The 24,616-nt window shown below is 42.1% G+C and overlaps 2 protein-coding genes across 2 annotated transcripts; one reads left to right on the top strand and one right to left on the bottom strand.

The window, feature by feature from the left end:
* Positions 1–4,452: 4,452 nt before the first annotated feature.
* Positions 4,453–12,772, bottom strand: LOC306914951 (growth hormone-inducible transmembrane protein-like). The gene is made up of 9 exons (XM_079492189.1): positions 12,637–12,772; positions 11,689–11,854; positions 10,889–10,991; positions 9,381–9,492; positions 8,896–9,037; positions 6,839–6,947; positions 6,236–6,424; positions 5,771–5,942; positions 4,453–5,264 (listed from the first exon to the last, which is right to left on the bottom strand). Exons 2-9 carry the CDS (start codon positions 11,824–11,826, stop codon positions 5,180–5,182), a joined length of 1,050 nt encoding a protein of 349 aa, XP_079348315.1. The 5' UTR covers positions 11,827–11,854; positions 12,637–12,772; the 3' UTR covers positions 4,453–5,179.
* An 8,992-nt stretch (positions 12,773–21,764) lies between these two features.
* LOC306915245 (carbohydrate sulfotransferase 3-like) lies at positions 21,765–24,323 on the top strand (the record flags this gene model as incomplete). Its single annotated transcript, XM_079492531.1, has 3 exons — positions 21,765–21,940; positions 22,481–22,960; positions 23,552–24,323. Exons 1-3 carry the CDS (start codon positions 21,861–21,863, stop codon positions 24,321–24,323), a joined length of 1,332 nt encoding a protein of 443 aa, XP_079348657.1. The 5' UTR covers positions 21,765–21,860.
* Positions 24,324–24,616: the final 293 nt, after the last annotated feature.

Here is a 24,616-nt window from a genome sequence, read left to right as displayed (position 1 = left end):
ATCCGCTCACTCCTCAGACATCTTCCTGGCAGCAGGCAGCGTGTTCACTCACATGACGACTCAAAAGCACACGCGCCGATGATGATGATGATGATGATGAGAGATGAGAGATGGATGGACGCCTGAGTTTCTCGCGTTGCACGGTGTGATCACACCTCAGCATATGATGTGGGAACGAGCCTGCAGCATGGAGAGGGAGAAAGTCATGCCTTTCCAGCGTCACAGATGAATCAGACACTTTGATTTACTTTTATAACATACAGACCATACTGCAGTAGGGTACTGTTGGCTACTGAGGTTAGCTCGGAGTGAGCCTTCCCACAGAACGAGGCTGGTATCGGCGCTGGTTCCATATGCGTCCCACACGATCAGACTGTATAGGTGTTGTTTTGCATTTGTTTGTAATTGTGAGATCTGTTAGAGAGCTTTAATTCTTTATTTATTTTTTTGTCTGTTAACGTTAGTCTTTTGTATTTCTGTTTTGTGTGTTTTTAAGTTCCTCGGGTGACTGAGAGGATAATAAAGAATCTCTGTTTGCCCTTATTTGTCCTCTGGACAGTGGTTATGATGTTTTGTTAACCCATTTAGACCCGACGTCGACATTTAAAAAATGTCTTCTAAATCCTGACAGTTTTCTGAGTCGATTTCAGGCACATTTTCACGATAAAAATAGCAGACCTACAAGTTCATATGAGCTTGTAGAGCTTCTTGTAGAGCTGCTATTTTTCAATAGCTAAAGTATAACATAATGTTTAAAACACCAAAATGGGTTAAGGTGTGTCTGAGGTAGCCTGGCTAATAAGCCAGACTCAAATCACAGTCGTGTGGTATTTGAGTCTGGAGATGCTGTGTATGGATCTTGTTTCCCGGAGGGCGGGTTCAAACATTTTCTCTTTGACGCAATTGGTTAGAGCTACTGTCAGTCAAAGGTCTCAAGCATTGAACGTCACTGTACCAAAGCCCGCCCATATTGCATACCGTGTCCCGATTGGCCACACCAGTTCTCTGGTGTAGGAAATGGGCGTACAATTGAGCCTCTCCAGACCGTAAACCGCCGGCAGGCAATTTCTTTTGCCAACGGCTGATTCGGTCTGGCTTATTAGCCAGGCTATGTCTGAGGTCCATGGGAGATTCAGGATGGTCTGTGGGTGTGTGTGACTGACAGGTGCCAAGGAGAGAGAGCAGCCGCAGGAGGTTTATAACACTGGAACAGTACACTTTGAAATCATTTACAGATCCATGTTTACACCCACTGAGTGATAGCGACACTTACCGACCTAACTAGTGAAGAGCTTATAATAACCACATGTGTCCTGCAGTCACGGTCATTACGCACGCACACATCTGCACGCGCACACACACACGCACATGCGCGCGCGCGCACACACACACACACACACACACACACACACACACACACACACACACACACACACACACACACACACACACACACACACACACACACACACAGCGTGGCCCGTGGGTCATGATGAACTTGACTTGTTTGATTCTCCAGAACTGTCCCTATAGGTATGAGGTCAACATGGGGTCCGTGGACCCCCAGGGGTCCTTGAGGGTGTTCCAGGCGTCGTCAGCTAAATGATTGATAGTTATAAGAGCCAAATGCACACTTACACGTCTGTAAACAGTCAGAGTGTTTACAAATCGTTCCATTTGTATAACCTCAGAGTTAAATTAACACTGAGGATTCTTTTTTGATTGATTGATTATTTGATTGGTTGAATACTTTATTAACACGATTAACAGTACAGGAAGTACAGTCAAAGGTTATGCAAAGACGGATAACACAAGTCTTTGTCACTCATGGCACATATTCCTATGGGCTTGGACAGCACCTGTCAGCAGGGAATGTCGAGCGGACAAAGTGTCCTCACTAGGGTGGGCCTGTATGGGTAACAGCAGTGACTAGCAGTAGGAGGAATTAACTGGCAAAACAACATTCAGAGAAAAAAAAGGGGTACAAATAATTGGCTGCTCTAAAATAAAATCACATCCGTGTGAAGTGAGGGGCGCTCTTATCATCGTACATCATCCATTTTCAATGGGAATTTAATATTTGTGGAGGACAAAAATTGCCGATTTGCTCGTCCACATATGTGTAAGGCGAAAATCTACACTATAGCTGAAAAAACCTGCAGCACATGAAGTGCACATTTTTGTTTCTCAGATTAAGTGAGGTGTATGTTCATTAATACGCTCCTTTAGTATACTCACATTGAGGTGCTTATTCACAGGTATAAAAATAGCATGTGACATTCAGTTTCACACCCATATGAGCCACAGACAGGCATCCAATAATGAACGTTTTTTTAAATACACACTGAATCCAGGAGAATGTTGAATGTTTCTGGGTGCTGGGGGCCTGGCAGAATATGAACCAACTTAAGTGCTTATTGGAACAGATAGGGCCTTTTTAAGCAGGGTTGGTACTGTAAGTAGCAGTTTACCGTAATAGAGTTATGCAGTTAAATGACAAAATAAATGTAATCAGATTACAGATTACAGGGGGGGAAATAATAGTGTAGTCTAGTTACTGTACGTTATACTTACTTACAAATGAAAATGTTGATTACAAAAAAGCGTTATAATACTCAAATACTGTATACTTCAAGTAAAAAGCACATTGTAAAAGCATCCCTGTCAAATTAAAAACAATATTTACCTGTTGTGAATTACATTTCAAAAAGTAACCTTTCCACAACGTTGTGTCAGGGTGGGAGGGCACACAGCAAGGCCAGGAGAACACGGATGAGTCATGACCCTGTGAAACACATCTGAAATCTCTCACGTCACGCGTGTACGCCCATACATACGCACACACGCACACGCACGCGCACGCGCACAGAGACAGACAGAGGCAACCAGCCAAGCAGTTAAGATAATTGGACCCCAACCCAATATTGGCCATCAATCTGAAAATGCCTCAGACAACATATTCATCCCCAGTAATGGAAAATCTGCGTGCTCAGTCAGGCTTTGCCCCGATCTCCTCCCATTATTGTCCCTCTTTATCCCTCCCATCTGCATGAATTTATATATGCATTATATAATCAGCTATCATATAATACAGAACATGCCTTTAATGCGTACATGATCGAATTGATTTAAAACACTCGACAAGCTGCTGCCGTGCGCCTCGCATGTGTATTTACTGTAACGACGCACCTGTACACTTGCAGATGTTTGCATCTGTTGCATGGGCTCTGGTTTTGATATTTAATTTTAGAGCATCCAGATGGTGGACAAGAGGATTACCATGCTAATGCTTTGTCATCTGCCTCTACACACAGACTGTCTATGGGGAAATACATGATGGTACCAGAACCCCTCCTATCCCACGCCAACGCAGATGCCTCAGTGCTGGTGTTGTGCACCAGAAAATTTACAAGTCTCACAATGCCTCACAGCATGGTGCCCTGTGAGCTTGTAGGTCTGCTGTTTTTGGTGTGCGACACTGGCACACATAACCAATAATTCAGGCTTTAGGGGAAGGAACTGTGTGTGCGTGCATGTTAGGTAAAGACTCAGAGGGGGCTTTAAGGACAGCACAGTGTAATCGGCACAAACCAATGTTTGGTGGTGGCGGTCCAGCTTTGTTTTCAGCCTGACAAGACAACCCTAGTTGGCATTTTAGCTTACATTTGGTCAGGTTTCTTTTAACACATGGCTGATCTCACAAATAGAGATGTATAAAGATTATATAGAACATGTAATCATGCAAAAACGTGTGGTTTGATTGGAAATAAAACAACTGATCGACAGAGACGTGGATATGTAACTGCACTAAGCCACTGGTCGGACTCGTAAAGCACAATAATGCCATTGTACTGTGAGTGCCGTCGCCTCACAGTTAGAAGGTTCTGGGTTCGATTCCCGCTGGGGACGTTTTGGGTGCTGGGGGGCGTTTTCTCTCCTCTGCATCCTCAGTGGCCATAACCTAGGTGGGGTTTGGCGAAATAGCCTTTCTGTGAGGAGTTTGCATGTTCTCCCCATGTAGGTACCCTTACAAAAAACATGCAGTAATCCTGATCTGATGGAGAGGAAAGGAACTGGTTGGAATAACGTGTTCCTTTCACGCGCTACGTCCCGTCAGGTGAAAAGAAGAGTCTTGGACTCATCATGCATTGAAGGAAGCATGTCCGTTGCTCTCCCCAGGTTGGCAGAGGGAGTGTAGAGCCCAGGATTACATTAGATAATTGACACTGGGTGAAAAAAATGGGTTACAAAATTGTGTAGAGGGGGAAAAATGCCCTTGTACAAAATAAAAGCAAGTGAGCTTTCTGCTACATGGCAACAAAGAGTGGAAAATAAATTAGTAATGAGTGTATACTACTGAGACACTATTAGCTACAAAATGCAACAGTATGACAATTTTGTGAAAGATGCCTACCACTCTATAACGAAAGAGAACACCCTGACAAGACCTGAAACATTTTAAATGTCTTTATTGAATGATTCAATAACCGACACAATTTGCAAAGAAATGCATTCCCTAGTGCGAAGTGCGAACCTGTTGAAGTAAAATCTCAATGTATCTTAAGAAAATAAGTGTATCACACATTTTAATAACTGTGAGAGCTAGAAGCATCAGATTTAGATGACATGCGGTTATGACCTTAGGTGTCCTGAACTTCTTTTAACCCAATCAGAAAGGGGAACAACAACACGTTATTTAAAAATAAATAGAAAATACAAGGAACAATATAAACAAGTCGGGGTCAGAGGAGTCATATTCACCTCCATCAAACCTGGGATGCATCAAACATAACTTTCAGGATCAAGATAAAAGCATCTCTTCCTAAAACCATAACCATATCAATGTACAATTTGTCTTGATATGCTTTATTTATAATTTGTCATACGCTGGTATCACATACCATTACCAATCATAGCCGATCTACATGTAGATGAGGCATTTCCTAAATTATTGAAACATCTTCATTGTATGGCGAACTGTAAATTAAGCTTTAGACTGATGAATTGCAATATGCACTAGAAAATGCAATCCGCCTCATCTTCACACAACAACACAGCATATTATGTTTATTTACCAGTTGGATAGCGTTTTAAAACTAAAACAGGGTAGACTCTGGCGTGCGCTGCTTGTGTACGTAGTGGAAGTGAAAGGGGACTCGAGTTGGAACGGGTGACGCATCTACTTCCTCCTATTTCCGCCTCCCGACAGAATCATCACCAGCCTCATGAAGATGTTCAAAGTGTCCATGTAAATACCCATGCACCTGTATGAAAAGACAGTGGGATACAAATAAATAAAAGAGGGGGAGAGCAGCCCAAGTACAAGATTTAAGTGGTTAACCCATTCTGGGCGGGAACCCCTTTTGGTGTTAGCATTATGTTATGCTTTAGCTATTGAAAAATAGCAGATCTACAAGCTCGTAGCGCGCCACCGAGTGGCGCGCTACGAGCTTGTAGATCTGCTATTTTTGAAAAATCGACGAAGAACCACTGACATAGAAACATAGCTTTTTCAGAAAACTGTCAGGATGTAGAAGACATTTTTAGAATCTGATCTCAGGTAACTACCGGAACATTTACGTGAATCCAACACAACGCTACACATTGACAGTACTGTCAAACAAGTCTGTGAAGCTATTTCTGAAATGAGTGTTTAATCTGCAACACAATTTAAAGAGGGGTCCCTGCTTCATTTCTCTCTCAGCTAAGGGGTCCTTGGCCTGAACTAGATCATCACTGAGTATATAGCAATAACATTGGCATTACGTACGCATTGATGGGGTCATATTTCTGGACACCGTAGAGGGGGTAGGTCTCGGCTTTCTTGATGATCTTCTGCGTATCGTACAGGAGGAAAGCGCTGAACAGCAGCAGACCCCCATAGACGGCCACGCCATAGAGCCCAGCGCCGAACGCTGAGGTGGGGGGCAGGAACATCGAGCCTGGATGGGACGTGAAATGCATGGCGATGAAAACTTGACCCAACAATTAAAAACCTGCACACCACTGCAAACCGACAGCTACATTTTGAGCGTCAACCTAACTTCCAGAGTGTACAAATGTCAACAAATGGATTCTATTTATTTACTTTACATTTATATGAGTCAACACTGAGGAGTTTACGGTGTATGTATGGTTTCGGGATGTACAAAAGGAAGATTTTGAGATAAACAGAGTTCAGATTCAATTCAAAGGGCAGTGTTTGAAATTAATTATGAAAACTAATAACACTAACCAATGGAGGAGGCGAAGACCACTCCGAAACCAACAGCCAGTGGCCCACCCATGTAGAGGAACTTCTCGCTGGGGGCACACATGGCCACCGTAGAGAGGCCACCCACGATGCCCGTTGTGTACCAGGCGGCCCTCAGCATCAGGGGTCCTCCCAGAAGAGTGAGTGGGGCGATGACGGCGCCCATTACACCTTTTTCAAAGCAGTGGAAAAACAAACAAATGGGCAATTAAAAACGGCACTCACAGACTAGTGCAGCTCTCATCTGTTGTGGCCATCAGTTGTAGCAGCTAGCAGCCACTGCCATCTAGTGTTCAGTTGAAGTAAAAGCAAGGAAAATGTAACAAAAAGGGTCTGGGTAATATAGACAAAATCAAATGTAATGTTTTGACCAATTACCTCAATAGTGATATTGTGGAGGCAAGTGCTTTCATAAAATATTTACATAATTGGATTGTTTTTCATCAATAAACATGAATAATGGCTAATAACACCTAGAACTGTCAGAATGATATAACTTCACTGCAATACAGCCTTCAAAACTAGTATGACAGAATTAATTATAATGTTAATACATGTTAATACATTTGTAAACATCTAAATTACCTGCATGGAGCAGCCAGGCAAGATGTTTAGGCATCGGACTCTGATCATATGAAATGGACCTGACCAACATGCCTGCTCCAATCATGGCAGCAAACGTAGCTCCCATTGCCTGAGTTTACAAAACAAAGTTTAGATAGAATTGTTGTAATTAAACACCAAGAATCAAATACAGCCCTTTCCTGTCATTGTTGAAAAGCACCGACATGATTAGACGTGTGTGGTTATAAAGCAATTGCTTCAAAGGGATGGGTGGGAAGAATATAGTATAATTATCCGGTAAATAGAAGAAATAATGCATTAAATGTCAAGTCGGGTAAATTCCACCCGTCCATTATTTCTCAAGAGATTATCCTCACCACTGTTATATCATGTCAGCTGATTGCAGATACTGTCATTCAGTATCTGCATTAAACTAAACTAAACTAAATCAACTAACCACAAAATTAAACATTCTTAGCTTTAAAATGAAAATGTAAAGTTTCATTCTTATGGTCCGTGAAAAAAAGGGAGTGAGGCGTTGCTATGGAGATTCATATTTTTAGTTGCGCATAAAAAGATGGGGGGAAGGTAACAGATTACGGACATGCTTGGGTGAGTGAAATGTCACATGTTTTTCTTCATTATTAAATATTTCACACTTCTGAGTGGATACATTTAAATGGAGCCACACAGGAATGTTTTCCTCACTTTGTAGTCAAGCAGTGCTTGCTAGTACACTCTTATGGCTCGTACACACTGCACGATATTTGCTCCGATTATGCTGTCGGGGACCATTTTTGGCGCTCACCGACAAAACTCCCAATTTGATCGCCAAGGTTTTGCTCGCAGTGTGAGAAAGGCTCTGCGAGAAGATATTGCACCGATAAAAGTGCTCGCCAACGCCTTCCCGACCGTTTCTGAATGTCAAGCAGGGTTGATATTTGTCTCTGTCGCCGACTGGACATCGTACAGTATGAAATGGGTTGCGATCGCGTCCAGATAAGTCTTGTGTTGCAGCCAATGAGAGCACAGAAAAGCTGTGCTCACTGACACTGTCTGTCTGTCTGTCGTGTCGACTGCATCGATAGATGATCAGATGATAATATATATAACCTTTATTCCTTGGGTAAATCCCTGTCCTGTGTCGTACATGCAAGCTATATTAGCCCAATGTTGCCGTTAAATAGTCTATAAAACCAACGGATTTCACTTGAATAATGTTGATAAAAGCGCATCGGAATAAACAGTGCAGAGCAGACTTTTGGACCTTGTGCGTGCGTGCGTGCGTGCGCGCGGAGAGAGACAGTTATTTAATGAAAATCAAGATTTAACGTCCTGTCTCGCTATAGCGCACGACCCGCACGTAGGCTATATATAGGCTATCACAAACATTTCGCCCTGTGTAGCCTGGCTATTCCTGTGTGTATGGCCTGCAGAGAGAGAGAGAGAGAGAGAGAGAGAGAGAGAGAGAGATGCGTCCAGCGTCCTGTGTCGGTCTCGCGCTTGTATCACGGTATCCTGCACGTGCGTGAGATGTCAAAATGAATTGGAATAAAAAACAAATGATGTAGCCTATATGTATCGGGTCTGGATCGCATCTTGGTGAACTCTTGCAGTGTGTGATGCTTAGTCGGCGACCAATCGTTTAGTCAAGTGTGAAAGCCACAACGATATAATGATAGACGATTTTTTTTTAAAGACTCCTGCAGTGTGAAATACATAACATAACGATCTGATGACTCGCCGACAACTTTAAAACTCCTACAGTGTGTAGGGGCCATTACTCGCAGTGGTCAACAGCTACCAGAAAATATTTAACCAAATAACTTCATCAACAATGCTATTTGCAAAAATAGCTAATCCTACTGTATAAGCTCATGTGAGCTTGTATATCTGCTATTTTCACCAAAAAGAAAAAGGAGCAGAGTATAGAGAACTGACTTTAACTTTCTCAAACAATAACGCAGTAAGTAGCAGATCCACAAGCTTTTGAGGGTGTCAATCTGCTACTTTTTTATCTTAACCCAGTGAACCCTAGCATCAGCAGCTAGCTATTCAGTGATAAGTGAAGGATTTACCAGCCAAGAGCCCCTCATCATCAGACCCATGAGAGCTGGGGTCCTGCTCACTGCAACAGCTGACATGGCTGTCATTCCAATACTGCCAGCGAAATACATGTAGGTGGTGTGGATTCTGTCCTTGACGTACTGGGGCCAGATCCTGTACAGAGAAGACAAAAAAGAAGTCTTACACAGTACACAGTAAAAGCCAGTGTTCATTTATCCTTTTGTAACTTTTGAGTGTAAAATGGAACCAAATGGGCGGTTCCATTTGTTCACTCTCAAAATGTAACAGGTGTAAGTGAAGAGTGGGTGAAATTATATTTCATACAAGCTTCCAGTGTTTTGCAGTTACAAAATATTATAGAAAGAAACAAAAAAGGAAAGAAAGTCTGATAACAGGATAACAATATCAAATTATACTTGAGGTGCATGCTCTTGTGTATGTGACCAATTTTATCCATTTGTATCAATCCAGAGGGATTGCTAAAGTAAATACTTACACTGCTTTCTCAATGGCACCGATCTCATTAGACATGCCTAGTCCATAGTAACACAGAGCACCAAGGCCTACAGCAGCACCCCCAGCCAGGATCATTCTTCCCATGCCGTCAACTGTGAATAAGCAGGGAGGGGAAACATTCATTTCATAGTTAACACACCAAACAATACCGTGCTATTCAATGCGTTTTGGTTGAATGGCTATTGCCGTTCGGTCAGTCACGACATTCAGCTGGTCTGTTATTTCTTGATAGCAGACCACCGCTACGGTATGATAAACAGGCCGGACACTGCACAGTGCACACCTGAATCATATCAATCCGAAGTGCTTTGTTTATGACGTATCGAACATGGCAGCCAATGCAAAGCGTAATTTTACAAGATTTTGCACGTGTCGCACTTTTTATTTTATTTAAATCAATACATTGTTATATTTTGTGTAAAATTATTTACTTAAAGGGATATTTCACTATCAAAAAACCTTTTGATCATTTTATCGTCTACTCAGGATTATGTGAACACCACAGTTTTTAAATTGCTTCATTCTTGATTTAGATATTTGATATTCATTTTAGCTGCCCCACCCCCTTCCTATACAAACCCATTGTAGCTTCAAACTCCATTTTAACCATGTCAGATTCATCAAAATCACCCGTCCTTTATGGTGACTGATACTGCCCTCCTAATATGTGACGGGCCGTGTTCTTTTCCCAAAACATTATTAAACATATATGAAAACGGTAAATGAAAAAACACGGCCCCCTCACGTATTAGGAGTCACCAGAAAAAAGGACGGGTGTTTTCGATGAATCTATCATGGTTAAAATGGAGTTAGAAGTTACAATGGGTTTGTATAGGAAGGGGGCGGGGCAGCTAAAATGAATATCAAAATATCTAAATACTGAATCAAGCAACTTAAAAACTGTCCGGGGTGTTCCATAAGCCCGAGTAGACAATGAAATGACCAAAGTGAAATATCCCATTAAGCAAGATAATGAACAGCGGCACAGCCGAAAGAGGAAAAGATCCCTCCAATTTGCATCGGGGGCCGAGGGTCTTCTTGAATCCCGCCGTCAGGGTTTATTTCTCAAAACAAGGCTGACCAAGACCATTTAGATCAGTGGTTCCAAAACTTTTTCATGTCAAGGACCCCCAAATTGACACCAATTAGCCTGCGGACCCCCATTTGAAGAAATATGCCAGGGACCCCATAAGAGAAGATTTTTACGGCTCTCGCAGTGATTTTCAGCCATTTTAATTTCAAGGACCCCCTCTTTGATCTGAATTATGCTACGGTCCCCCATTTAATGGAATTTCTATCTCTGGGACCCCCAATTTAAGTGTACAAATGGAACCAAATGGACCCGTACATTCCATTTGGTTCAAAGCTATCATTTAGCTGGGGACCCCCTGGAACTCCCTCAAGGACACCTGGGGGTCCACGGACCCCGAACCGCTGATTTAGATACTTTTGTAAAGTCAAGGGGTAGAAACAAGCTTTCACATTTACTTCTAATGGCAGTATTTGTGGCTGGCTCGAACGCTGCTTCTTTGAGCTGGTCTCTGGTGGTCTTCGCCCGACGGAAGCCAAATCTGGCCTTTGTAGAATAACCCTATAGAAGGAACACGCATCAGGAGACAAATACAATTTAAACATTTTAAAGATGTTATTACATTTGATATGAGTACACTATTCTATGACCATGATTATCAACACCTACTATCTGACCGATATAACACATTTTGAGCACCAGATAACAGTGAAATCCACCGGAAACATTGTGTGTGCCTGTGAATTAAGAACTTCAGTTGAGTTGATTCACAGGCCCACACAATGTTCTGTATGTATAATTCAACTTTGTATATGCCAGTGAATGACTTTGATCTAAGAAAAGCGTTACTAGCTGCTGCCAGTGATTAGCAAGCAGCAACCACCCATTAATATCATATAATCTGTAGGCCAAGGACAGCCTTTCCAGCTACGTTACTATGTTTAGTCAGTGTTTATGAGTTATAACAAGGCATTTATAGGTCCACGACCACTCCATATGCAAATACAGCAACACTGATGAAGTGGGTGTATTTATGAGCAGCTTATATAATGACTCAGATAATATGTGAACATGCGCACTCACAACAAAATAATAGTTTAAATATATTTAAACTATAAAACACATACATGTCAGTGTGGCTGTTGCCTTTTTGATTCTGTGCATGTTCTAGAATGTGCACCAGTCATTAATCCATTGAGCCGGCGTGTCAATCCTCTGTGTGAGAACAGAAGGATGACTCAGATGTTATACTGCGTACCTGGTGAGGCTTTAGCAGGGGTGGACAAGCCTTCAGCGTGGAACTTCTCAGGGCCGGGGACCCACCGTGTGTCAGCATGGGCCGCAGCCCAGCCACCCCTGGGAGACTCCTCAGGCATGTTAGCCTCGCCAACAACATGGTCAATGATCAAATGTGTGCTATCACTCTGTCAATAAATAAACACAATGAATGCGTCAAAAACAAAACAACATCGGTGTAAAGTAACCATTATCAAGTACACTTACTCAATTACTGTACTTTTGAGTAATATCTTTTTTCTTATACATTACTGGATTCCCACATTGTAATACTTAACTTCTACTCCACTGAAATATTGTACTTTTTACTCCACTACATTTATTCGAATCTTCTTAGATCTTCTATTTTCAAAAGGTTCTTTATACACTTGAAACGTGTGAAATAGGACATTCTGCACAATGAGTTACTTTTGGTTCTTTAGATGTCATGTATGCCTATTTGTGCTTTTACTCAAGTACATTTTGAGTTCGGGACTTTTACTTGTATCGATGCTTGTATTTAAGTAAAACAACTAAAAAAAATAGTACTTTTACCACCACTGGTGAAAACAAAACAAAACGTGTTTTACAGTAACATCATACAATTGCGTAATATTACATAATGATTAAACCTCTATAGATAGTTAATTCAGCTTGTTTAGCACTTAACAGTAATCGTAAACCAAGTTAACGTAGCTTTTACACATGATTTATTGGAGAAATTAACGCATATGCGTTATGTATTGTTAAGGTTTAACCTTAACTGTGAAAACTAAGCTAACTTTAGCTAGCTGGCGTATTTCTTGAGACAGTGACTTCGGAATGAATGGCGTATAAAACACCTCAACTGTTAAATATAACACATACTGTGTGTTGCACATTTCAATAAGATAAAATAGTTAAAATAACACAGGTCTCGTGAGTTACATACCAAGAGAGCTGGTTCACCTTCTTTCACGACAGTGCGTTGTTGAACTGAACTGACGCAATTATTTTGCAACCTTCCTGAAAATTTCTGTCCCAAGGCTGTGTCGTCATCATTATGGGACAGATATCATGGGAGTTGTAGTTCATTGTGTGACTGATGAAAAACGAATAATATTGTATTACATAAAATGTTATACCTACTCTGGCTTGGTGCTCACTACGCTTCAGCTTTAATACATTAACGTCTAAGATTAGCCTAGTTAGACTCTCGTATATGTATTTTATCGATTCTGACATTTGACATCTTGTCAAATGTCAGAATCGATTAAATTCATCTACGAGAGTCTAAAGTTAGGCTAGTCTAAGATCATTATTAATAGTATTGTGGTTTAGTTGATGTTTTGGTCAGCTTTTTATACATTTTTTGGTCAATGCAAATGAAATGATATTGATACCATTGGCTACCGTGATACTTCACCGACTTTGTGGCGCAACGGTAGCGCGTCTGACTCCAGATCAGAAGGTTGCGTGTTCAAATCACGTCAGGGTCAAATCTTTTTCGATGAATTGAGTACATAAAGCCGGACCCCAATGGAAACAAGCCATAGGCTTGCTTGGGTTTCAAATCCTCTTATTAGCAGACCTTAAATTGAACTTAGCTCTGGTCAGCCACAGCCCACAGCTATATTTAACTGTAGGCCTACTTCCCCGTGCCCTTTCTCCTGCAAACTGCAAATAAAGTATCTATTTATCTATCAATCAATCAATCAATCAATCAATCAATCAATCAATCAATCAATCAAATATTGTTTTCTTTTCGGAGCAAAAATAGACAAAAATGTAAGCAATGCATTTTTGTGTCCACTAGGTGGTATTATTTCCCCATATACCATAGTCCGCTGACAACGTCCATGGCTATATTTAATCACTTACAGTAAGTAAATAAATGAAACATAATAGTTTAATGCCCAAGCGGCAACCTATGGCTGGTCATTGTCTGCGAGTTTTGTAATTTTATCTGAAGTTTCAGATACGACAGGATAACTTTATATAAAGGATCGAGTCGAGTCGACTGTCGAGTGTTCCAGTTCAGTCAGTGAACGAGTGTGCTGTGTGCCTCATGTCATGTCAAGTCACTTTTGGGACCGCGGTTGTGATCTGCGGTGTCCATGTCATTCAGTTAGTCAGATTGGAGACAGCGCACAGGGGAGAGTAGCCCTTATATCCCGGCTCCATGTTAAGATAGTAGCTCACACCGAAAACTTTAAAACATGTTTTCATCTAAGTTTTCACCTGGGCAATGCAGGGTAAACATTTCTTTTAGATTTGATCCTTTGCCTTAAAAAAGTGAAATTTAGATGCGAAGTAAACGACATGGAATTAACTTTCACCTGGAGTCAGTCCTGTGCTGAGGAAAGCCTGATCACTTGTATGGATATCATGTGGGATGGATGCTTCTTCACAGAATGGTGCGTATACAGCCTTTGATTGGCATTTAGACTAGGCTACTGTTTCTGGCAAGTATTTTGATATGAGAATATTTCATTTAATTTTCAGCATGTTTAATTCAGTTGTTCAGTTCAGTTTGTTTTGCGAAATTCTAAATAAACAGTATAGGCAAGTACATTATATAGAGCCTATAGCTAAACACTGTAAAGCCTGTAGCCTAGACTTTTCTTAGTTATATTAAAATGAGCTATAGTGCTTATATGGGCCCCACGCTCCACTTTATGTGAAAATGTGGCTTTGCAGAGACTGTGCAGACAGTGCAGAGAGTGGTGGGCTACAGAAAGTAGGCTACTCGGATTTGTATAGCCTCCTGCATTCCAAAATAATTAAATAAGTGTAGCCTAAATGTGTATTGGGACATGCCTACCAAACGTAAAAGTACTCATTATGTAGAATGAATGGTCCATTTCACAATGATATTGGATTAGTAATGAATGAAGTGTGCATCACTTTAATGTTGCTGCTGGTAAAGTTGCTTTACCATTATTTTATGCTGGGTACTAGGTAGCTTATCTTAATAAAACTTACCGGTCCGGAAATAATTTATCACTTCATGTATGTTTTGTAATATTAATCTACATTTAATAAGTAATTAACTAGTAACTAAAGTTGTCAAATCATTGTAGTGGAGTAACAACAAACAAGTACAATATTTGACTCAATATACTGCAGTGTGGTAGAAGTTTAAAGTATAAGCTGTCAAAAAAAACATAATTGTACCTTAAGTTACTTATCACCACTGCTGTATGCTATATCTACTGATGTCTGATCAGATATCTCTGATTGTCCAAACCTATACTGTCTGTCTGTCTGTCTGTCTGTCTGTCTGTCTGTCTGTCTGTCTGTCTGTCTGTCTGTCTGTCTGTCTGTCTGTCTGTCTGTCCGTCCGTCTGTCTGTCTGGGCATGAGTGTCATTGATTACAGCTGAAATACTTAACTGCCCCAGATCAGGCTGCAAGACACGACGTGCCATGGGAGCATGTTTCTCAGTTTCCACACGTGTACACTATTTTATCACACCTACCACTCCTATAGTGGTAGGTGTGATAGCGTATAATTAGAATGCCACGTTAATGTCGATTTGCCAGCACGCATCAGTCAATTGGAAAGCAAACTTTGCAAGTTTGTGGTACACGAGGTATGGCTACATTCTTGTGTAGTTTGGAATTTGCAGACAAACAGAGGAGAGGTGAATGGTGCCAATAGGAATTGACACACCGAGACAGTTACATACCATGTATGATGCTGTGCTGACAGTGATAACCAATGCAGCCTACCATAGCACCTATTGTTCTCAAACATTTTCATGTCATGGATCCTCGTGTGTAGCTTTGGAACCCCATTTAACAAATAATTTGTGCCAGGGAACCCCATACGAGAAGATTTGTCAACTACTGTCAAACATAAAAAATAAAAATAGCCATTGCATCGCAAGTCACACATTGTGACTTCGTAGATCAGCTGTTTTCGAATATCCCAAAAAGATATAAACAGGGCTTATTTGTTCCTCATTTTTCTGGGGACCCCCTGGAACCCATTCAAGGACCCCAGGGGGTCCCCCACCCCTACTTTGAGACCAACTGGCCTACAACACAATGAATGAAAGTGGCTTTTAGCTGGCTGGCTTGCTGGCTGGTGTTGAATTTGCCTCCACAACACTGACAATAAAGGGGTGGCAGATATTAAAAGCATTTATAACAAGATGATAAATGGTACAGTCAGTACTATAATGGCGGTCTGGTTATGAGCAGATGATCAAACGTGTCATATGCCTCAGTGGTTTGTGAATATTTGAAAATGTCAGCGTATGGCCATTTCAACACAGCTTGAGCGTTTGGTACAATACACTGAGATAATTGGTGCGCTGTGTTATCCTGAGTGTTAATTTAACTCGAGAGACTGTACAAATGTAACCAAATGGATCCATCTGTACACTTTGAGAGTCACAATATGGATAAATGAACACTGAGGATTTCACGGTGTGTAAGATTAGAATACATGTACAAGTTGAAGCATCACTAGGCTTGTATTGATGATTAATTGCGCTGACATTATTTGTTTGTCTTAAAATCACATTTGATCAGACCAATTACTGCTATTTTAGAAACTTTCACCTATATTGATTATAACTTATAGAAGCAAAAAAAAGCAGGGAAACATCAGGTAGATGCATGCTAGAATGTAACGTTTTCCAGACACCAGATAATGCAAAGCCATATGAGTATGATTGATTGATTGATTGATTGATTGATTGATTGATTGATCGAATACTTTATTAGTCAAAATGTAAACAGCACGTGGTACAGTCAGACATTAGGGCTAAAAGACAAAAAAGTCCTGAGGACTTGTTTCGATGGGGTCCTATGATAGGACCACATCGAAAACAAGTCCCCTACGTATTCAGTTCACACAATATTACATGTCTTATCATCCATAATAAGTGTTCAGGCGGGTTGCAAGCTCACAGCGCTTGTACATTTTTGTACATTTTTGTTTTTTTACACTTTTGAAAAATCTGTGAGAACTTATGATTTAGAACGCATTTAGTGGAATCGGCCACAGATCTTAATTAACATTGACATCACTTACTCATCACTTTAGTCTCCGGGTCATACATGACTAGAAACATACCAGAGGTTATAGTCACTGACAAGTGACTGACCCTGGGAGTTTATGTGCACTGATCTGTGCCCAGGCTAGGAGGGGCTTTTGGGAGTCTCAGCTGTGTAAGAGACCTTTGTGGCTGTGGCATGCGGCAGAGTGGTGCAAGACTGAGTGGAGATTTCCTCTGGGTGAAAGCGCACCTCAGTGGATGGGCCAGCAGTACAGTACACACCCTTTGATTACACACCGTTCCACGTTGACACTGTTCTATGCTTACACCATCCAGAGTGCTCCGTCTTGGAACTCTTTTAGAGTGTGAAAATGGACACTTGCTTAACCACGGCGAACCTGCCGGCTGGCGCCCCAATTCTTTGGGCCTTCATGGTCATTATTGACAAAGACAAGGCACAGAAAAAGAAATTCAAAACATTCCTAAAGTCACTGAAAAACAGATGCCAAAAATGTGTAGCGGTGTGACGTTCCTTTCCCCCAAGCTTCAAAAAATGTTTGAGGTGGTTATGTGGTTAAGAGGTTGACACTCTGGATTTCTTTTGCAGCGTGCACCCACCAGTCAGAGCCCTAAACTTCCCCGATTCCCGTTGGGAGAATTTCACATGCAGTGTCCAACCCAGGCCTGTGTTTAGATTGCTGTCTCTCCTGGGTCTGACCACAGAGCTCGCAGCTGGCCCAGGACAGAGAGAGGTTGCAACAGGATGTTAGAACTGCAACCTCTGGTTGTGTAAAGAACCGAAACAGGAACCCCTGTCCCGCCAGGCTCATCATCAATGTACACAAAATGCCAGACATGTATTTTGGGTCGAGCCTGAGCCTTGTTTCTCGATTATATTGGTTCATTTGACTTTTTATTTACAACATTGGCATCAGCAATTACTAGCCTTTCAGGTTGAAAGGGGTCCCTAATTTGGGCAACCCTAAACCTAGTCTAAAGGGGAAAATGTGTGGTTAGATTAAGTTATTACGTTTTTGCACCTATGAAATAGTTAATTGTGTTTACTTATTTTTATTTTTTTTCACAGTTTTGTTTATTCAAGATTTCAGGGTATACAGTAAATCAAACAATATGACAGTATATGTGACACACCCATATGGAACATACCAAAGAGATAACATGTACATATAAATGTTGTGACCACTATATGCAAAATATTGTGGTAGCATAAAAGCAATTATATAGTCCTATGCTAACAGAGAAGTGATGACAGTTACAAACCACATAACCTGAATCAAGTTTTGAAACAAAAACAAAACGTAAGACAAGACAAGACAAGACAACATGGCAATTGTGTTTACTTATTTATTTTTGTTTCACCCATTAAGACCCAAGGCTGATTCTACAAATGCCTTCTAAATCAGTAGTTCTCTCACCACAAAAAAATAAAAAAATAAATAGCAGGTGTACAAGCTCACACATTTTTGACACAACACAAACACAAAAATCTAAAACGTCTCTAGATGCTTTCCCAGTTTTAATGGGTTAAGTTAAATAGAAACTTTAGTTTTTTCCTCCAAATCAATTAGAGAATGTTGCACTCGTTGACCAAACATGGATCAAAACATCAGTAATGGGTGGTCCAGGTCAGGACTGTCTTTGCATGGTTTGCAGGTCTGGTCTAGGACTTGTTTCGTGTGAAAGACACACACCTACCTTTCTATTAGGGAGTGGGAAGAGTCTGTAAGCTGCACTTCCTGCTGATTAATAGCAGCAGTCACACTAATGGCTTGGCCTTGTGGCAGGACCTGTAATCATTTAACAGTGATCCATATGCAATCACCAGCACCCTCCACATTCCAATGGTAGCACCCGAAGGATCCCATAAAGCCATGTGTTTTCATCAACACAGATGTGGGACTATTGGATAAGAAGCTAACTAGAAAGCTGGTTGTTTAGCCGTTTGTTTTTGTCCCGAGTTGTCGTAACTCTTATTTGATTTCAGCTTTAGCAGTTTGGGATGGCAGATATATCATAATAACGACACCTTATTCTAATGACCTCAGTGTGAGGCTGTTATTTGTTGGACAGCCTTGCCGTGTTTTACTGGTGTGGTGGACGAGATGGTTTGGAAGAAATACATGGATTGCTTTTATTACTTTTGTCCGTCTCTGTATCAGTGCTCCACCTGTATCAGAGCTTTTAGAGATGGTTCTCAAACATTTCCATGTCAAGGACCCCTTGACATATGTGTATTTGGCAGCGGCCCCCTATTTGAAAACATTTTATGTCCTGTCAACATTAGCCATTTTCCAATAAATTAATAAAATAGGGCTTAAGTGTTTTTAAACTGTTCCTCCTTTTGCTGGAGACCCCTTGGAACACATTCAAAGACACGTGAGTGGGAGTCCCCTCCCCAGACCCCACTTTGAGAACCAGTGTAGAGGTCAAGGACTCAGGGAGAACAGCCAGTTCCAGCTGGTATACCAGTTATAGTAGTTTCACTACTTGACTTGACCCATAGTATTATACAGTACTACTGTTTTCAGAGATATGCTCAGGCCAGGCATTGTGCCATCATGTACTTCTCTTGGAGCTGCTTGAATAAATTAGATAAGTTAGATCATTTCCTGAGCCTCATGTGTCTCATTGAGTGAATTAATTAGAATCAAATCAGGAGACGATCTGCTGCAGATCCATTCCCCCACAGTGGTGTAGCTTCTGCTTAAATCCCTAGGATTAGTGGAAGGATCATAGCCAAGTTAGCTACTGTATTATCTCAAAGGTAACTCAATAGTAATCTTTCGGGACTGGGGGGTGCAGGATATCCGCAGCCATCATTAAATCCATCCTCAGCTTCATTTGACTGCCCACAGCCTCCCAGGTAGAGGCTTATTATCCTACACACTTACATAAGTATTATGTTTCTGAATGCCCTGCAGACTTTTTGCACCACACTTTAAGGCTTATAGTGACAAATAGGGTTCTCCCCCGGCCCACAACATCTGTGTACTCATTCTGGTGTATACCTATGTGTCTACCCCTCAGTCTAAAGCTGCAGTTTAGTGCAGGGTGATAGGTAACCATGCAGTGACAGAAGAAAGTACTAGTCTTTACTTAGGTAAAAGTAGCAATACCACAATAACACAAGGAGAAGTCCTGCATTCAAAATGTTAGAGAACAAAAGCACTAGCTGACATCTGCATAACAACGTAAAAACACTCATTATGCAGAATGTTCGATTTCAAACCATTGGATAGTATTGCACTAATCATGTCTTCATCAGTTTATTGATACAGCCGGTAAACGTGGAGCTGATTTTAATACATTTGTGGGCTGCTGCTTAGCTTAACCTAATTCCCTACTTAATGATGTATCAGTTAAAGGACCACTTCACCACTTTTCAACCTATCTTCATATACTAGGTCCTCACTAAAAATCATGATAAAATGGCACAATTTTTTTCTACTCAGTCTGTGTCTCATAGGAGGGCTGTGGGCAGTTCAGAAACCCGTCCCCCAGTGACATCATCGTTAGGCAATTATTTTTTTAAACCAATTATATGAAGAGATGTTGAAAAGTGGTGAAGTGGTCCTTTAATGTATGTTTTGTACTAATACCATATATATTGGAGAATGAAATTATAAAGAATGGAAAGACTCAAGTAAAGTACCACAAAATTGTACTCATCCAGAGAAGAGCAGATCTAGAAGCTCAGAGCGTCTCGTGGTACTGGTACTAGTACTTGAGTAAATGTGCTTAGTTACTTTTTGCACACTGACTTTCCATTTATGCAGGAGCAGCGCGGTCCCTCAGATCAATACCCAGATGGTATCTCTCACATCACAGTAGGCCAGTCATGAAGCTAATGGACTCTGTCCACCCCTCCATCTCCTCTCAGTGTTGACAGAGGAAAGTAGCTGTCTGCTAGTAATGGCTTGCATGTTACCGTCCAGCCACATCAGTGGGTGGTTTCACGCTAAATCCACAGCAACAGGAGTTAAAATCAAACAAACAAACAAAAAAAACACTAGATTAGTTTTTAATTCACAAATGAACATTTTGGTCTCGCTAGTTCAAAGACAAGACTCAAGTATAAACTTGAGTTGTGTCTGGGTGCCACCAGCAGGTTTTCTAGTGCATGCATGGTGGGTGGGCAAGTTCCATTCCCTGGGTCTCTTAAAGATGAGATTAGATTCCAGTAAAGCCCTGCTGGGTGCTTTCTTTCTTTTCTCACTTTGTTATGAGATGCGCTTTTGTCCCAGAGTGAGTCCAGGCACCATCTTTTGGCTTTGCCAAACACTCTACACAACGCCATTGTTATGGAAGCTTGCATATACGCAGGAGGAGAGTTTGAGGCTCTGCATAACCAGGGCTTTGCAGAGGGACCCCTTTATTGTGGTATAAGCCGACTAGGCATCTATGGGGAACAGACAGGTTTTATGGCATAATGCAACAATAGGCTCTTAACTTCCCCATTAATATGAGACATTTCCACAAGCGCTTTGACAGAAGGAATTGAGACCGAGAGTGCTGCGATACATGCAGTGGTGTAGAGTAACTATAAGTACATATACTCAGTATTTACACATTTCAATACTTTTTCCACTACATCACAGAGGAAAATATTGTACTTTTACTCCACTACAATTATGAAAACTTTAGTTACTTTGTAGATGTTGATTATTATTACAAAACACACTAACCACTTCAGCCTTATATTTCGGCCATTTGAAAATAGCTGATCTGCTGCGAGCTTGTAGATCTGCTAAAAGACTTTTAGCAGCGACAAATTGTGAAACGGGACATTCTGCATAATGAGCACTTTCTACTTTTAGTACATTTTGATACCAATACTTTTGTACTTTTACTCAAGTAAATTTAGAATTCTGGACATTTCCACATTGCAGCATTGATACTTTCACTTACGTGAAACATGCGAGTACTGGCGATGCATGCTCGCCGTCTTGTCCGACTGCGCAAAAATAAAATGTGTGACTGACAGTTCCATGTTCATTTCATTTACAGGATGAAGCATTGTCTTACGATGGGGAATGCAAGTAACTCAAGGCCTCTTTAAGAAGGCAACCGGAGTGGTGGAAGATTGGCAGAACCTATTAAAAACAGTCTATAAGAGCGCATCCAAGGCACCGCTACATCCAAGAATGAGGATCAAATACACAATATCCATTGTCTTCGTCGTGGCACTTGTTATCATTGAGAAGGAAAACAACATTATCTCGAGGTAAGCCCATTTCAGTGATCAATGGAGCGCTGTTTGTGTTTTCCAACAGTCGCACCGAGGCCTGTCCGTTGCATTTATCTCTCTCAAGCTTAAAAGACAGCTAACTTATCGTGGCGCTTGGCATTTATTTAGCAAACACAAAAAAAATGCTTTCAAATTCCACGCTAACTAATAGACCTGCCGTTGTTTTTGTTCTTAGCGTTTTGATGAAACATAACGTCATAATAGGCAAACGTTCATCGGAAGCAGATGTACGAGCTCGCAACGCGTTGTGTCACGCAACGTTGTGAGCTTGTAGATCTGCTATTTTCTGGCGACAACATTAGGTGTGCACAGTGCAAGGGAGAAAGTGAGAGGGCCATGGCATGGATAGATCCCTGGGCTGGGAGACCCCAGTTAACAAAGTATATAAGGTTTAAGACAGCTAATTTACCATGATGTTTGGCATTTATTTAGCAAATGCTTTAAATTAGTAAGTAAGTAATAGACCCATTTGCTCTCTCTTGGCGTTTTGACCCAAAAAACAAACCTGTTTTTCAGGGTGTCGGATAAGCTGGCGTTGAAGCAGACCCCCCAGACCCCTCTCCAGGCCAGAGGCTCCTCCTCCTCCGTCGTTCTGCTGAAGCACAATGGTTCCTTCACCACGTCGCTCAACAACAAGCTGGACCCCGCCTTCACGCTGATGAAACGTCGCCTCGTCAACTACACCGAGCCCCAGCAGGAGGCCGCGTCTGCGTCGGGCGGCCGCAAGCACATCCTCCTCCTCGCCACCACCCGGACGGGCTCCTCCTTCGTGGGCGAGTTCTTCAACCAGCAAGGGGACAACATGTTCTACCTGTTCGAGCCGCTGTGGCATGTGGAGAGGACGCTGACGCTGGAGGGCGGCGGGACCAACGCCTCGGCGGCCGCGCCCGCCTACCGCGACGTCCTGCGCCAGCTGTTCCTGTGCGACTTCTCCCTGCTGGAGAGCTTCATGGAGCCGCTGCCCGAGGACCACGTCACCTCCGCGCTGTTCCGCAGGTAGGGGCTGTCGGTCAGCGCAGGCACACTTTAGCGTCACCAAGATGCCAAAAGCCGCTCCTAGCAGGTGTCTCTTCCGGGTTTTTAGACGGCTGGTGGATGGAAATGATCCACCAGTCATTTCCATCCACCAGCCATCTAAAAACCAGGAAGAGACGCCTGCTAGGAGCGGCTTTAGGCCGTGCATGGAAGCCCAAGTGTGCTTACACCCTCTGTTCGCACTAATTGAATTGTGTTTGTGGGAATGTGAACAGAATGCATTTTATGTTTAACTGGTAATCAAAAAATGCACAGCACAGATATGACAAATAACTGTAATATACAAAGAAATTACTGATATTCATTATTCTTATACTTATTTATTTTATATATACTTGTCTGCTACGATTATGAGAAAATAATTGAAATGATCTCAAATAATTGAAATGATCTCAAATAATTGAAATGATCTCAAATAATTGAAATGATCTCAAATAATTGATAATTGAAATGATCTCAAATAATTGAAATGATCTCAAATAATTGAAATTATCTCAAATAATCGCGATTAGACGATTATGTAATAATTGTGACAGGCCTATACATCCGCAGGGAGTCCAGCAGCTCGCTCTGCGAGGAGTCCGCCTGCAGCCCCTTCGTCAAGGGCGTGTTCGAGCGCTACCACTGCAGGACGCGGCGCTGCGGGCCCCTCAACCTGACCCTGGCCTCCGAGTCCTGCCTCCAGAAGGAGCACAGGGCCATCAAGTCGGTGCGCGTGCGTCAGCTGGAGACGCTGCGCCCGCTGGCCGAGGACCCGCGCCTGGACGTCAAGTTCATCCAGCTGGTGCGCGACCCCAGGGCCGTGCTGGCCTCGCGCATGGTGGCCTTCGCCGAGAAGTACAAGAACTGGAAGCAGTGGGCGGCGGACGGCCACGAGGTTCCCGTCGACGACGACGAGGTGCGGAAGCTGAAGGGCAACTGCGACAACATCAGGATGTCCGCCGAGGCGGGCCTGAGGCAGCCGCGGTGGCTGCGCCGCCGCTACATGCTGGTGCGCTACGAGGACATCGCCCGATTCCCCATGCGGAAGGCGGCGGAGATGTACAGGTTCTCGGGGATCCCGTTCACGCGCCAAGTGAGGCTGTGGATCCTGCGGAACACGCAGGCCTCCAAGGAGGCCAGCGGCGTGTACTCCACGCAGAAGAACTCGTCGGAGCAGGTGGAGAAGTGGAGGTTCGGCATACCCTTCAAAATCGCGCAGGTCGTGCAGAAAGTGTGCGGGCCCACGCTGAAGCTGTTTGGGTACAAGTTTGTGGACAGCGAAAAAATGCTCACAGACAAGTCCGTCAGTTTGATAGAAGAAAAAGTGTTTAAGTTTACATAGACTTTGACAAACATGAACAATGAACCCTGACAGAGGCAGAGCCAACAGACAGGATCATCTGGATGGATCGATATTTATTAGAACTTGTGTATATCTGAGAGATACAGTAAAGTATTACATATTTTATGATGATGTGCTATTTAAAGTTTATTACACTACTAACAAAAAAGAAGATCAATGAACAAAAGTTCCTATTGAATGCAATATGTTCATATTGCATTTAATGCTAAAACAAAACAGGGATTATTATACCACTCCAAATTAAACGATCTGGGGCTAGTAGTGTAAGTCTG

This window comes from Electrona antarctica (assembly GCF_951216825.1).
Source record: "Electrona antarctica genome assembly, chromosome: 22".
NCBI classification, from domain to species: domain Eukaryota; kingdom Metazoa; phylum Chordata; class Actinopteri; order Myctophiformes; family Myctophidae; genus Electrona; species Electrona antarctica.
Note: the sequence above shows the minus strand (reverse complement) of the source record. Positions and strands in the feature narration are given on the sequence as shown.